We start from the raw sequence: 13,655 nt of genomic DNA on the forward strand, positions 1-13,655 counted from the left end.
CCACAATATCATACAAATATCTTCATGAAAATAATATTTGATGTATTAGCTACCACAGTATAACAAACAGTAGACTAATTTGTGTCATATTGCCCAGCAAAATGTAAGAGAGTGAGTGGGATGACTGGCAACAAATATCTCATTGTTTCTTATCACTGAGCATCCAATAAGAGAAAAGACACTTTAAATACATTGTGTTTATTCAGAAAATTATCTGAAAATGTACTCTGTAATCATCATGAAGTGACCTCTGTGCTAGTTACTGCAACATTAATGTCTTGCTACACTTGGAATCAAGTTAGTTTTGATCCAATGGGTGATAAATAGAGGAATGATGATGAACAGATAACAATACGCTGTTTCTGATATGACATTCACTAGTGATATCTATTGCAAGCACCTAAATACCTTTTCTGAACTGAAACGCTCCTTTCACAATAAAGTGCATCTTCTGTCCACATAGGCCCAAACTGTCTCCTCAACAAGGAGGATATTGCACAGTTCATTATATTACCACTCTAGTACAAGGCCACCAGCTCCTTTCAATGACTTTCCTCTTTTCTCAAAAGGCAAATTATCACTGCTTTTCTGAACTTCACAAAAACTACACAGATATGTGACGTTAAGTGTCATTGAAATGATTAATAGCGCGTACTTTTGCTGCAAAACAGATTCTCCTGCACACTACAACCTTCAAAAATATACAACATTGGAGAAGAAGCTCACAAACTACAAACATTTATAGCAATATGATTAATACTGCAAAAACCGAAGCACTGATATTGTGGCACTAGAAGCTTACTAAACCTGTTAGGACATGATGCTGCTCTAAATACTAATGATCACTGAGGATATGGTGTATCCTGGATTTTGGTATTAAATACAAAGAAACTGAGATACTGTATTCAAGGAAGCATCATATCTTACACCTTAGGGGAGTCTGAGGTTGTTCTGGCACTAAGAGTAGATGGATAAATACTCCTGCATGCAGATTATCTAACAATAAAGGGTTATTACTTGTCAGAAGCAGACAATGTCAAGAAGGAGGACAATATCCTCAATACCTAACCTCAGCTGAAGGTTGGCATTCGGGTGCCAAACAGACCTCCACAGATTTAGCCCTTGAGCAGCATTGCTGTTGATGTTGTTGAAACTGTAGCTTTATAACTCATTTGTTTAGGGGGTGATAATCTGACTGATGCGTTCATGGCTCCCTGGTGATTCGAGGCGGTCAGTCACACTGCCCTCCACCAGATTCAATCTTCCTAGCTGCAGGACCCAGCTCCACCTTGCACACCCTCTGGGCAAACTTCAGTGAGCACAGTGTCTCTCCCACGTTACTCTCAAGAGCAGAGACCTTCAGCAGAGAGGTTGAAACAAAACAAGTCTCACAAACAAGCATCAACAAAGACTTCAAATGTCATTTACTGCAAATATGTCAAAGTAATCATACCTGCACCACCATGACAGTCTTGCTTCCTTTTCCCAGGGAGTCTTGTAATAAGTACGTAAGGCGGGAGTTCCTGAAAGGGATGTGAGTCTGCCGAGCCCTCAGAGCCTGGATTACATCCCCCAGCGCCAGCAGAGAGCGGTTAATATTCTGAGCCTCCTTCAGCCTCTCTCCCTCCGCGCCAGACTTCCATACCCTCTCCGAGCCGGCCAGGTCCACCAGGTTCAACTTGCCTGAGGGAAGAAAAGCAAATTCAGATGAATGGATGAAATGATGAAGACAATCATCTCTGGATGCATGTGTGCCTGACTGAATGCCGATCAGAAGCTTCTCTTACTTTCTCTCTCAGCCTCTCTCTCTTGATTCAGCATTATGACTAATAACTAGACTGTCCTCAGCTTTAATAAAAAGAGAGAGGGAATTCCAAATATGACTTTAACTTCAATCATACATTTGAAACACTTTCTGTGTAGGAAAGTGTAGATAATCCATGTGTGACTGACCAGTGGTTTTGGAGCCTGTGGCAAGGTCAGTGCCCTGGACGGTGATACAGAGCAGAGCATGGGAGCGAGAGCTGTGCTGGTTCATCTGAGTACCAAACGTGATCCTGTTCCTTCGGGCTGTGGCTAAAATCTGGCCAAATGCAAGAATACTTAGCGTCAGTGATTCCTTAAAACACATCAGTACAGGCTGCTTAAAACACAGTTAGCAAACATCTGTCACCTTCTTAATGTGCTGAAAGCTCTTAACTTCGATGACCCTGAGGCCCGGCACATGCAGCTGTCCTGTTCCGTCCGGGTTGATCTTAATGTCCAGTTTCTCTCCGTCCTTACTCAGCAGGTCTCTGAGAAGCAATATATAACACAAGCAATAAAACATGCCTTTTTATATCTTTTAGCTCTAAACCATATTGCAGGCTAGAAGGAAAGTGAAGCTTACCTTAGCACCTCGTTGTAGATCTCCACAGAACTGACAGTGACAGTGTAAGACCACATGTCCTTCCTCTCCTCGATCTCACTGAAGAGATGTTTCAGGGCTCGCTGGTTGATGCCTGGGTTCTCCATACTGCCCTGTAAACCAAGTGATACTTAGCCTGCGACCTTGTATTATACACCAGATCAGTATGGAGACAACATTGCAGCTGACTGGAGAGCAAACCTCCATGGTGTAGGTTTTTCCAGAGCCTGTCTGTCCGTAGGCAAAAATGCAGACATGGTAGCCGTCGATGCAGGACGTCACGAGAGGTTCAATCTCCTGAAAGACCTGGTGGTGGTAAATCAAGGGTTAGGGTTCTTGCTACGGTGATATTTCTTTCATAGTCATACGTTGTTCATTTTTGCTACCTCTTCCTGTGTGGCCTGAGGGTGGAAGACTTTGTCCAGTTCAAAGATGCGACCCTTCCCTTTGTTCAGGACATTGAGGGACGACTCATTGTTGGGGTCTGTCGTCACCACCACAGACTGGCCCTCCTCATGCTGGTCCTCCTTCAACACAGGCTTCACACGACACAGCACACGGATGTTGCCTAAAAACAGAGGGGTTCACTCAATGACACATTTTATATTTTCTGCAGGGATTTTTACAGTATATTTCTTTTCCTCTGCGTACCTTTAAGCTCCACCAGCTGCTCATGGTACTTCCTGCGCAATGCAACCTCTTTCCTGTATTTCTCCAGAAGGTCTTTGTTGGCTTCGGACATCTCACTGATAGCTGCTGAGATCTGCCAAAGACATAAAACAGCAAAAAACTCTTTACTAGTTGTACTTGTTGCTTTGGTCGCATGTCTTTCTAAATACACCGGGACTAAGTAATGACGTGATGTCAACCTGTTTTTTTGCTTCATTTATAGCTGCTCCATAAAACTCTGAGAAGTTTCGAACTTGGCTCCTGAGACTGGCGTAGTCTGTCTTCATGGAGCGTAAAGTTGGTGGGAGTGCCGTAAGACGCTTCTGCAACGCTGACAAAAAGAAAAATCCATTTAAAAGACACACTCAAATAAAGTTTTGACAAAGATATTCTTCTTTTTCTTGTGAGTAGAAATCAAAATCTCTTTCTTTGGGGGTTGAATTATGCGTAACTCACTGAAGAATTGGTCTTGCAGGTTCTGAAAGTGCTCTGCCGAGCAGTTGGCAGCAGCTTTCACAGCCTCCTCTTTCCTCTCCTCCAAGTGGCCAATCTCTTTCAGCAGTTCCTCTCTCAGCTTACTGATCTCTCTCTCATATGCTGCAATCTGTAAAAAAGGTTCAGCACACCAATTTGTCAATCTGTCAACTCGACTGGTCCAATCTGTGTGGGTTCGGCTCTGTAATGGGTTCATCTGTCAATGAAATTGATCCAGGTTGTGAATTTCCAGCGGTGAAGTGGAAGCTTCCTCCTTCTGCCTCTGATTTTCTCCCCTTTGATCATCTGCTCCCTAAACTGGGTTGGGTTTATTTACCCCTGTGGACTGTGTCAGGTCTGTCTCTTTCATTTTTTTTAATCAGAGTTGATGGCATCAGGAGGACCATCTGGGATTTGTTGCCAGTTTCCCTGCCTCTTTGTGGCCAGCAGCCAACAGTAATAATTTGTGTACTGATGGATATTTAGCATTATTATGGGGCATTATTGTCAAGAGCCCAGATGATAGTTCACCTCAAGATTTATGAAAACTGGTGTAGTACAGTTGTTTTAAGTCTAAAAACACGAGAGAAGAGAAGCTCTAAATTGTTTTATACAGCATGTTAAAGTCAGTCACACATAAGAATTAATTCCAAACTATTTTAGCATGAATTCTGTCACCTCTTTTCGTTACCTTGTGCTGCAGATTACAGCTGTATTCATCAGACTTCCTGATTTGTTCCTCCAGCTGTTTGCACCGCTCGTTCTGATTGGACAGCTTTTCAGACAGCAGCTCATTCCTCTGTCTGGCTTTGGTCAGGTGCTTTAATGTGGCAGGTGATTCCACCTCCACAGTCTGGGTGACATACTGGGAAAGAAAAAAAAAACATCTCATTAGGGTCATCTAGATCAAAAGCCACTATTTAACATTCAAACCAATCAAAAAAAAACTTTTAATATTTGAGTTACCTTCACCACTGGCTCCTTGCCTCTCTCTTTGTCTAACTCCAGCTGCAGCTCCCTCACCCTGTCCTCTCGTTTCCTCAGCTCCTCTCCTCTCCTCCACTCGCTCTGTTCGCTCTGTCGCTCCAGTTGCGACAGCTGCTCGGCACGCTGATGTAAGGAGATCTCCAGCTGCTGCACTCTGCTGCGGAGGTTCTCATTCTCCTGGCAGATCATAGCAAACAAAGTCAATTAGTATTTGTGTTTGCAGTGATTAAATGGCTGCCTTGGTAGCAAGTCAGCGAGCCTTCAAGCTGTGCTGGTGCTGTCTCACCTTGATGAGCATGGTGCTGGACTGGGAGGGGATGGCTGACAGCTGCTGCAGGAGGCCTTGAGTGACGCTCAGGCTTTGTTTCAGACTCTCGTTCTCCGCCGACAGACACAGCACTCGCTTCTCTGAGTCTGTGGCCCCCTGAGGAAATATAACATAATGTGGAGTTCTGGCACAACACTGAGAGACGCATCAGAATCAAAATACTTTGTCATGTGAATTCCTCACATACATATCTTTGCAGATGAATATATCTTCATCACAGATTTATAATTAAAGCATTACATAAAACATGCTGACCCGTGTTTGGCATTTTTACTGCACTATTTTTAATCCAACGGGTGTGGGAGTATGCAGAGTATGCAAGACTTGATGAGTGATTAAATCAATAGTTCACAGCACTTACGGTGGCAGTTCTCAATCTTGACAGCTCCTCTTCACGCTCCTCTATGCAACTCTTGAGCTCATCAATCTGTGTGAGAAATCAAAAGTTTAAAAGTCTACTAAAAGAGAGAGACATTTACTTTTACAACAGGGAGTCTCTTAAGATACAGTGCATTATCTCTTTTGCAAGAGAGACCTGGCCAAAATGGCAGCGTAGGGTAGATTACAGAGTCACATAAAACATTTACAACAGTCACATATACGCACGATGGCACAGGACCTAAAAGGCATAACACATTTATGAAGATATGCATGTACAGAAATTGTGTGTGACCATAAGCTGGAAATGATGACACCCTCTCTTCCCTAACACTTATAGACATTAATAAAACATAATAAAAATTCTACTTCTTAAAGTTATGACTCAGTTTTGTAAGAAATAATATTTTAACAGAAAATGTTGATAATTTATGAATTTAAGCAAATTTTTCAAAAGTGGATTCAGTGTTTGGGAGTGAACTAATGCGCAGCTGCCTACCTGCTGCTGAAAGGCTTGTATGCGAGAGTGTCGGTCTCTTTCCTTCTGCTCCAGCTGCGAGTGGAGCAGGCGGAGTTCTCCCCTCAGCTTGCTCCTCTCACCCTGCAGGCCGTACAGAGACTCCACCAGCCTGTGAACCCCAGCTTGTGCCCCTGCGTCACTGCTGGACTCACCTGGAGGATGTAAAAATAAGACACTATCATCAGCATCTTTACCTTCATCATCATCAGTAGCAGCCTAAATACTGGCTGAGGCCAGAATGGCAAAATAAATAATTCTGTCATCTTTGGACCCTTTGTCATATCAGGTCACTGACACAAATAGTACCATCTGATATCCTTTGAACTTCCCCTGACCTGTTTTCTATATATAGGCTTTTTCATTTAAGGCCAATTGGCACAGTACGCTTGAATGCTTGTGTGTGTGTGTGTAATATTAATGAACATTAGGTACGCACTTGCACACACCATCTAGTCACTGTGTATTGCAGTTAAGTTAGCATTATCGTTTTCACTCTCAAGTCTCTAGGGCAACTTTACAGACCTGTACAGCTCTCACGTGCAGAACCAAGATTCACATTTATAAGATGCTAAAGCTCCTCCATTGTTCCACAGGAACCTTAGCAGCATGCCCAACAGCATTTTAATCTCTTTCCACCTCCTCAATGATTTATTAAGCTCTGTCACCTTTGATTTTTATGGCAACGCTTTATGCTAATTTTATCACACGCCATGTCAGGTCTGCTGTGTCAGAATGGTGCAGGGAGAGGTGGTGATGCCAGGAAGGGAGAAACAAAAACTTGGAGGAGAAGCTACAGCTGCGCATCAGGGCTGGTGATAGAAACGTGTCTGCAAGAAACGTGAAGCCATTATAGTCTGCGGGGACACTGAGACAACTTTGTGACTTTTAAAACAGCAGCTTGAACTGATGCAAGAAAACATATTTCCTTCATCTGAAAAACGTAATAATAAAAATGAAAAAGTAAGCTTGATTTTTTTGTTACATTCTTGATGAATGGCCAGTGAATGAAACACCAGCCATTCATTCTACAAGATCAAACACTGACTAGAAAACACCTAAATGGTATAAGTGATGGAAAATACTGCACGTTCAAGAAAACACAGCAACACTCCTCCACTTAGACCTGCACATTGTATTACAATAAACAAACAAAGCCAACAGCCTTGTAACACTGGGACACAGACCCCGGGCTATTTTTAGTCCAACACGAGTACACGTGGCACCAAGCATGTGCCAGACCTTGTCCGTGCATTTGTAGGGAATAAAACAGCACTCACGACCATGATTTATTCACAACAGAGAGCCTCAGAGTCACTATCCAAGTTGCCGCACACTCATGTATCACATAGGCGTTCATCTCTGTCCTGCAGCTAATGAGAGTAAACACACCCACACACTGAGATGTATATGACCCAGCCTGGTTATCACACACACTGACATGTTTCTCTGAGGCTGTGTCGGTCAGCCTGAGGACAGGAGTCTGATCCGTCTACAGCTACACGGAGTCATGCATTTGCTAACACGCTGAATATATGCAAAGCAAAGAGCGGAGCTGGTAGTTTTTGCCTTTCTGCTCTGAGGTCAAACAAGCATCTGGTCGAGTGTGAAACACAGCAGATACCAACATGGAAAGCTTTGAGGTCAGATGCAGCTGTACAGTGTTAGTCTGGCCTTTGTGACATCACTGATGCCAACTTGACTTACACCAACACCCACACAAATCTAATCAGTCTGCTCCTCTGCTAAAGGTGTACAGTGTGTCCCTGGCTGAGGAAAAATCTAATCTTGCAAAGCCAACAATGGAAAAACCACATCATAGGACACTGAAGAGAACTACATCTTAAAAACTTCTTTTCATATCCTGCTCACATTTTTCCACCACTGTAAATGAGAGCACAGATCATTGTGATATATATTACATAACCCATGGATATACACCTATTATGATGAGCATGAGAGAGTGGCCTTCTGTATTTATTGTCCTCCTAATGGATCTTTCGCCATTTATCAGATGATCTCATATCAGTCTCATATCATAAATCTACCTTTGGACCTTCTTGCAATTTTCTGCTCTTCTTTTCACACCAGCCAATCTGCACACTTATTAAAACAGCCCTATGACCTCTACCTCTCTCTGTTTTTCATCATCCTCACACACCCGCTGCCTTCCTGCACCTTAATTTCACCCTCCCCCCATCTCCCCTCCCCCTCCTCTCTGACCCATCTCCTCCTCCCTCACCCTCGCTCAGTGGGCTGGGGGTCTGTTGCTGGCTGATGGCTTCCTCCAGGCTGCTGATGATGCTGTTCTTGTCCCTGAGGCGCTGGCGGTAGGAGGCTCGCAGGGCCTTCATCTGCCGGCGGTGCTGGACGCGGTGCCTCTTCAACTGGACGCGGTACTGGTCGGCCTGCTGCTGCAGCTGCTGGAAGTGGGAGTACTGCTCCAGAAAACTCAGCAAGTGGGACATCACTGCCACCAGGGGAGACTCTGCCAACTGGGCAGTACAGACAGAACACACACGCACAAAGTTTAATAACACTGCAGAAGCTCCTATTTGGGGAACTGTGAATTTATGTTCCTGTGTCAGGTGAGCAACACAGTCAAGGTGATGACACAGTTTTTCTACCTTTGCTGTTGTTTCCAGCTGAACTTGCGAGGCCCTTCTCCTCTCAGCCTCCTGTTTGAAGGACAAAAAAGCAGCCAGAGGAGTGCATGCTGGGATGTCGGGGCCATCTTCCTCATCTTCATCACTCACAGATATTTCATCACTGTCACTGCTACTGCCTGGATGTCAACAAATCACATAAACAATAAAGAGTGATGGAATGTGTGTATAAATGAATCAATCAGTGGAAACCATCCACATCACGCAACGGCCTTTATGTTGTTCTATAAATACACTATTTGTGCACTCACTTGATTCACTAAGCCGAGCACAAGCTTTTTTTCCCATTTTGGGGGTGTGGCCATCCTTCCTCCTGCTCCCTGTTTCCATGGAAACAGGTCCTGGCTCCTGAGAAAAGCATCATACATGGGGGTCAGACATGCACAAAACATTTATACATTGCATACAAAGAAACGCACACAGTTACATGCAGTGACACAACGGACATGGACATCCTTTATGAGGGAGCATGCAACCTTTTTTAACTGTCATGTAGTAGGTAATGCATGCATGTTCCCCATAATAAAAAAACAAAAAACAAAAAGCTTTCCCGACAGAGGACCCCCCGAGGCTGGACATGATGTGGCTAGACGTACATCTGAGGAAGATCCACACGCCCCCTCCAAGCCTTCCTCCTCCTCCTTCTTAAAGACAGTGTAGAAGATGTAGACTAAAAGGGAGTAAAAGGCGTACATCTCCACACCATCCAAGAGTCTCTGTAAATGACACAGTATACACATTCACATCTGTCATGCAGGAGAAATGCTTTTTTATGTTGATATTTCTATGACAGTTAGTTTTAATGATAATTAAAGGATGCACAATGGTAAAACTGGTCTCAATACATCAGGGCTTCTTTTTTTCTATCTTAACTGTCACTCTATTCCTTGATGCAAAATGCTTTATCTTCTTTACCTTATCACATATTTTCTTCTCTTAGGTGATGACAATTTGACATTCCCATCATTTGTATTCCTCTCTCACACTCCATCCGTGTTGTCAATGACAAATCTTCCCATGCAGAACCTTGTTCTCAGAGCTGCAACAGCATCCCGGTGCTGTGTGCAGCTCCTGTGTGGCTCCCTCTCAGCCGTTCTCTCTCCTCCCCTTTCTCCTCCTTCTCCTCCTCCTCACCACTTTGCTCCATCCACAGGCTGCATCTGCAGTGAGCATGCTCACTGCAGTTTCTTTATCCGCTGCAGTGGTGGAGTGAAGAGACAAAAGTGTGGAGACTAAGACTCAGCTGTGGGGGCTGATGCTGATACCAACAGCCTGAGCCAGGTTTCAGGAGCAACTGCTGCATGATGCACTTGCAAATACTGAGATGTTGGATGAAGAAGGACTAAGTGGTACAATAGCTGGACAACTGAAGATGAGCTAAGAGATATTTGAAATGCAGTGTGAAGTTACACACAGTAAATGGGGTTAACAGGCACATAATTTATTCAAGACAATTTTATATCCCTTTAGTGAAAATGAATATTTTTGTTGATGAAAAGCAATTCAATAAAAGAATAAATAAAAGTACAACGTGTCACATTTTTAAACACTTCCACACTCTGCAAAAAAAAAAAAAAAAAAAAAAAAAAAAATGAACTGAGTGAGAAATCATTACAAAAAGCACACTTACCATAATTATACTGGCACTTCAAACTCACAAATGTGCACAAAAAATGATTGATGTTGAAAATATCATTGGTCACCAGCGGCCTGAGGTTTGACAAAGGCACCGTCCCACAGACAGGCACAGAGCCACAGATGCTTGCACGTATACTGCAGTAAAACTGCTGAGGCAGCTGTTTACAACTCTGAAATCCTGAGAGAAAATCTGCAGCGTCCACTACAAATCTCTGTAGAGAATATCAATACCTTGCAAGGACAAACAACATTGTACAGACATCATTTTAGTAGTGGTGAGTCAAACGGATGAGGTCGTTTCCGTTGACATTCCAGGAGCTAAAAATCAAGGGAGTGATTAAAAAAAGTGCATTGATAAGTATCAAATGGGCAAGATGAGGTAAGAGTGGGGCCAAGAGCTTAGACCACTGCAGATATTTTAACAGTGATCCTGCTGAGGCTGCAGAACAAACAGGACCCAGACTCTGAGGCAACTAGATGTTTTTGGAAACACTAAAACTGTAAGCAGGGAGATGTGTGTGTGATGCCAGTAGCTTGAGAGAAAGTACAGCCTGCTGGACATTCACTGAAATGATCACAGAATAAATTGGATGGCATCACAAATGTCACCCAGGCACTTCCAGTCTGACTAATAAGGCTAAACAATGCCACCATGGGCTGTCAGTGTAAACTGTGGTCATGTCCTCTCATGCAAATGAGTGTGTTCATATAAATAAAAGTGCAGCATTACACAGTGACCACTGAAGGTCAACCAAGGCCTTGATGTAGCAGCTACAGTATATTCCAGTAAAACACACAAATTCTAAACACAGAGGTGAACGCAAGCAACAGTCTTTTGTTGTCATACTGTGGGACTCTGTAATTTCATACACAATTTATCTGTCTTTATTATAACTACTGTTTTCTTCTATGTTTATTTCTTAAATACTTGAGACTTTGAGTTGTAACTTACCATGCTAATAATCTGAATTGATTTTCTGCTTTTAAGTGCACAGTATGATGTAAATTAATACTATATAAGGATATTCTGTTTTGTGATATTAATTTTTTCTTATTAATTATTTTTTTGTTTTGTTAATTAACATTATTGTTGCCTGTATTCTGTCCACTAACGTCCACATGTAAAAGCATGTTATCATTCAGTCCCTGTGACCCCCAATGTAGAAAACTAGTGCTGCAACCAATGATTATTTTCACTATCAATTATCTCTCCATTATTTGCTTAGTTGTTTAGTCTATGACACAGCACAAAATATAGGAAAAGGGCCTGTCACAACTTACCAGAGCCCAAGGTAACATCTTCAAATGGTTTGTTTTGTTCCAACACATTCTAAAGCCCAAAGATATTCAACTTACAGTGATATAACAAAGGCAGAAGCAGCAAATATTCAAATCTGAGAAGCTTGGAGCAGCTAAAGTTGGCATTTGTGTTTTATAATTTAAAATTGCTTGGTTAATCTATTATCAAAATTATTAACATTTAATTCTCTGACCAGTGAACTGCTTCAGCTCAACTGGAAACTTAGGTTAAATCTTCCTCACAAATGTCCTAAAATGCTTATTAGTTAGGCACATTAATTTAGACACAATTTCTGTGTCTGTCAAATTTGTCTTAGTAGCACAGATACACAGATTCTGACTAAACACCCAGACCTCTACTGATTTACTAAAGGCCTATGTCACATCGATCAGTCACATCCAAGAGAAACTTTGCGAGGGCTTCTGTTGAGGCCCAACAGCCTAGCGACAAGGACCCTTTCAAAAACCACTTCATCAATCCCTCAGAAGCAGCTGGAGAAATGAGCGGAGCAAAAGTGTTCGTTCCAACTTGTGGAGTCACAAGTAAAGGAAGGCTGAGGGCCACTCCGCCCAGGGCCCCCAAAGCATTACCAGCAAATAGGCAAACCGTGAGGCAGCAGGACAGGGAGGACAGGCCCAGGCAGCGGTTCATCACTGTAAGAGCATCTGCTGAGAGCCAGTCCCACAGTCCCAGCAGCAGGCAGGAGCCACACAGGAGAATATGTGCCGTGTTGTGGTCTTGACTGAGCCACAGGAAGTCGAAGGAAACCAGCGCCGGAGCCAGAACCTCACCGGCCCACTCCGCTTCTCTCTGGAGAGATATTACATATGAGCTAGAAGGATGCAAGAGGCAAAATGCTGCTGAGAGTCCAAGCAGGAAAAAGCCTACTGAAGGAGCTCTGTGGTTCTGCAGAGAGAGACAGAGAGAGAGAGAGAGGTGAATGCAGAGGCAATAGCAAAAGTACAAAGTGAAAAATTCAACAAATGGCTGGAACTTTAAATTAAAATTTACAGAAATGTCAGTCAGTATAATGCATATTTATTATATTATAGATGAACATAGAAATTTAGCTTAAAAACACCCAATGGAAAAAAAATTAAATTGGCAGTGAAGGTAGCTGAGGAAAACTAAAGTCTCTGGGGCTACAACTAACTCAATATTTTCATTGAGTACTTTACTAATTATTTCTCGGTTTACCAATAATCATTTAATCTATACAATATCAGATATCAAATATCAAACAAAGTTCAAGACCTAAAAATATTCAGTTAACTATGATCAATGAGAAGGAAAAGAAGCAAATCTTCACATATTAGAGAGAGAAAACACATTATAGTTGGCATTTATGCTTGAACAATGACTAAACTGCTAATTGACTAGCTCAGCCCCTAGAAATTAAGTAAATTATAATGTCACTATACTGAATAATATCTACCTTAAAGAGTTTATAAGAACAATACAGCGCAGTGGCAGACAAAGCGATGTTGGTACATGATGTTATCCACTCTGTCACACAGGACGCCATTGATCCTGAAGGCCAGTGTCACTCCAGTAAACATCCGCGATGTTAGCAACGCTACTGTTGAAAACGGCAACAGATAAGGGCGCTTTGCTCGTAATGAACGTGTCTGAAGTTATCTAATACAGCTGTAACCAATATATTGTGTTGCATAAGGTCAGTGCAAAGCTAAACAAGCAGCACAGAGGACCAAACTTTAGGTAGGAACAGAAATACGTTTGTTTTGACATGTGACAACTGCGGATTTGGACACTGCGCATGCTCTAAAAGATGAGTTCACATATTCTCGTAAACTCTGACACTATGCAAGCAGAGTTATCATTATTAATTAATAGGAACTTTTAATTTAACAAACGTCTTATGAATCAATTGAATAATTACTTGAGTTGTGCTTTCTGTTGTTTTGTTTCGTCATTTTGTAAAGCACTCTGAATTGCTTTTGCATGAAACTGGGTTCCACAAATAAACTTGAACAAGATAAATGTATGCACACCATTTATAAAACATCGATATTTAAGTAATATTTAGTACCGTAGCCTACATTAAGTAAGGATTTTTGAAAATATAGATTTTTAGCAAGAAAAAATCTTCATAGGATGTTGAAAGAATTCAGATATAGCATTGACAGATTTCTATTCATTTATTTAATGGCAGTTTGTAGGAGACTAAAAAATAAAATAAACGAACAGAAAAACAAGCAATAAATAATACAATATAATGTGTTTGGGCTGTAATCTAGCACAGCAAGGGGCAGCACTCGACTCTGAGGAAG

The 13,655-nt window shown here is 42.2% G+C and overlaps 1 protein-coding gene across 1 annotated transcript; it reads right to left on the bottom strand.

Annotated features, from left to right (window-relative positions):
* Nucleotides 1-28: 28 nt before the first annotated feature.
* On the bottom strand, nucleotides 29-13,122 carry si:ch211-257p13.3 (kinesin-like protein KIFC3). The gene is made up of 21 exons (XM_018689219.2): nucleotides 12,800-13,122; nucleotides 9,342-12,270; nucleotides 9,023-9,142; nucleotides 8,678-8,774; nucleotides 8,388-8,545; nucleotides 8,003-8,255; nucleotides 5,743-5,915; nucleotides 5,227-5,292; nucleotides 4,824-4,961; nucleotides 4,517-4,714; nucleotides 4,242-4,415; nucleotides 3,533-3,680; nucleotides 3,277-3,407; nucleotides 3,059-3,170; nucleotides 2,794-2,975; nucleotides 2,609-2,713; nucleotides 2,390-2,520; nucleotides 2,174-2,294; nucleotides 1,954-2,083; nucleotides 1,454-1,683; nucleotides 29-1,357 (listed from the first exon to the last, which is right to left on the bottom strand). Exons 3-21 carry the CDS (start codon nucleotides 9,119-9,121, stop codon nucleotides 1,232-1,234), a joined length of 2,772 nt encoding a protein of 923 aa, XP_018544735.1. The 5' UTR covers nucleotides 9,122-9,142; nucleotides 9,342-12,270; nucleotides 12,800-13,122; the 3' UTR covers nucleotides 29-1,231.
* Nucleotides 13,123-13,655: the final 533 nt, after the last annotated feature.

The sequence above is a fragment of the Lates calcarifer genome, linkage group LG15, assembly GCF_001640805.2.
Source record: "Lates calcarifer isolate ASB-BC8 linkage group LG15, TLL_Latcal_v3, whole genome shotgun sequence".
NCBI lineage: Eukaryota > Metazoa > Chordata > Actinopteri > Centropomidae > Lates > Lates calcarifer.

What these genes read in the sequence shown, in the direction of transcription:
- si:ch211-257p13.3 (XM_018689219.2), bottom strand. Translation starts at nt 9,121, where the DNA reads ATGTACGCCTTTTACTCCCTTTTAGTCTACATCTTCTACACTGTCTTT. An exon ending in GCAAGGAGCCAGTGGTGAAG is followed by an intron (nt 4,416 to 4,516) that starts GTAACTCAAATA and finishes TTTCTTTCCCAG; the next exon opens with TATGTCACCCAGACTGTGGA. An exon ending in AGACTGTCATGGTGGTGCAG is followed by an intron (nt 1,358 to 1,453) that starts GTATGATTACTT and finishes TCTCTGCTGAAG; the next exon opens with GTCTCTGCTCTTGAGAGTAA.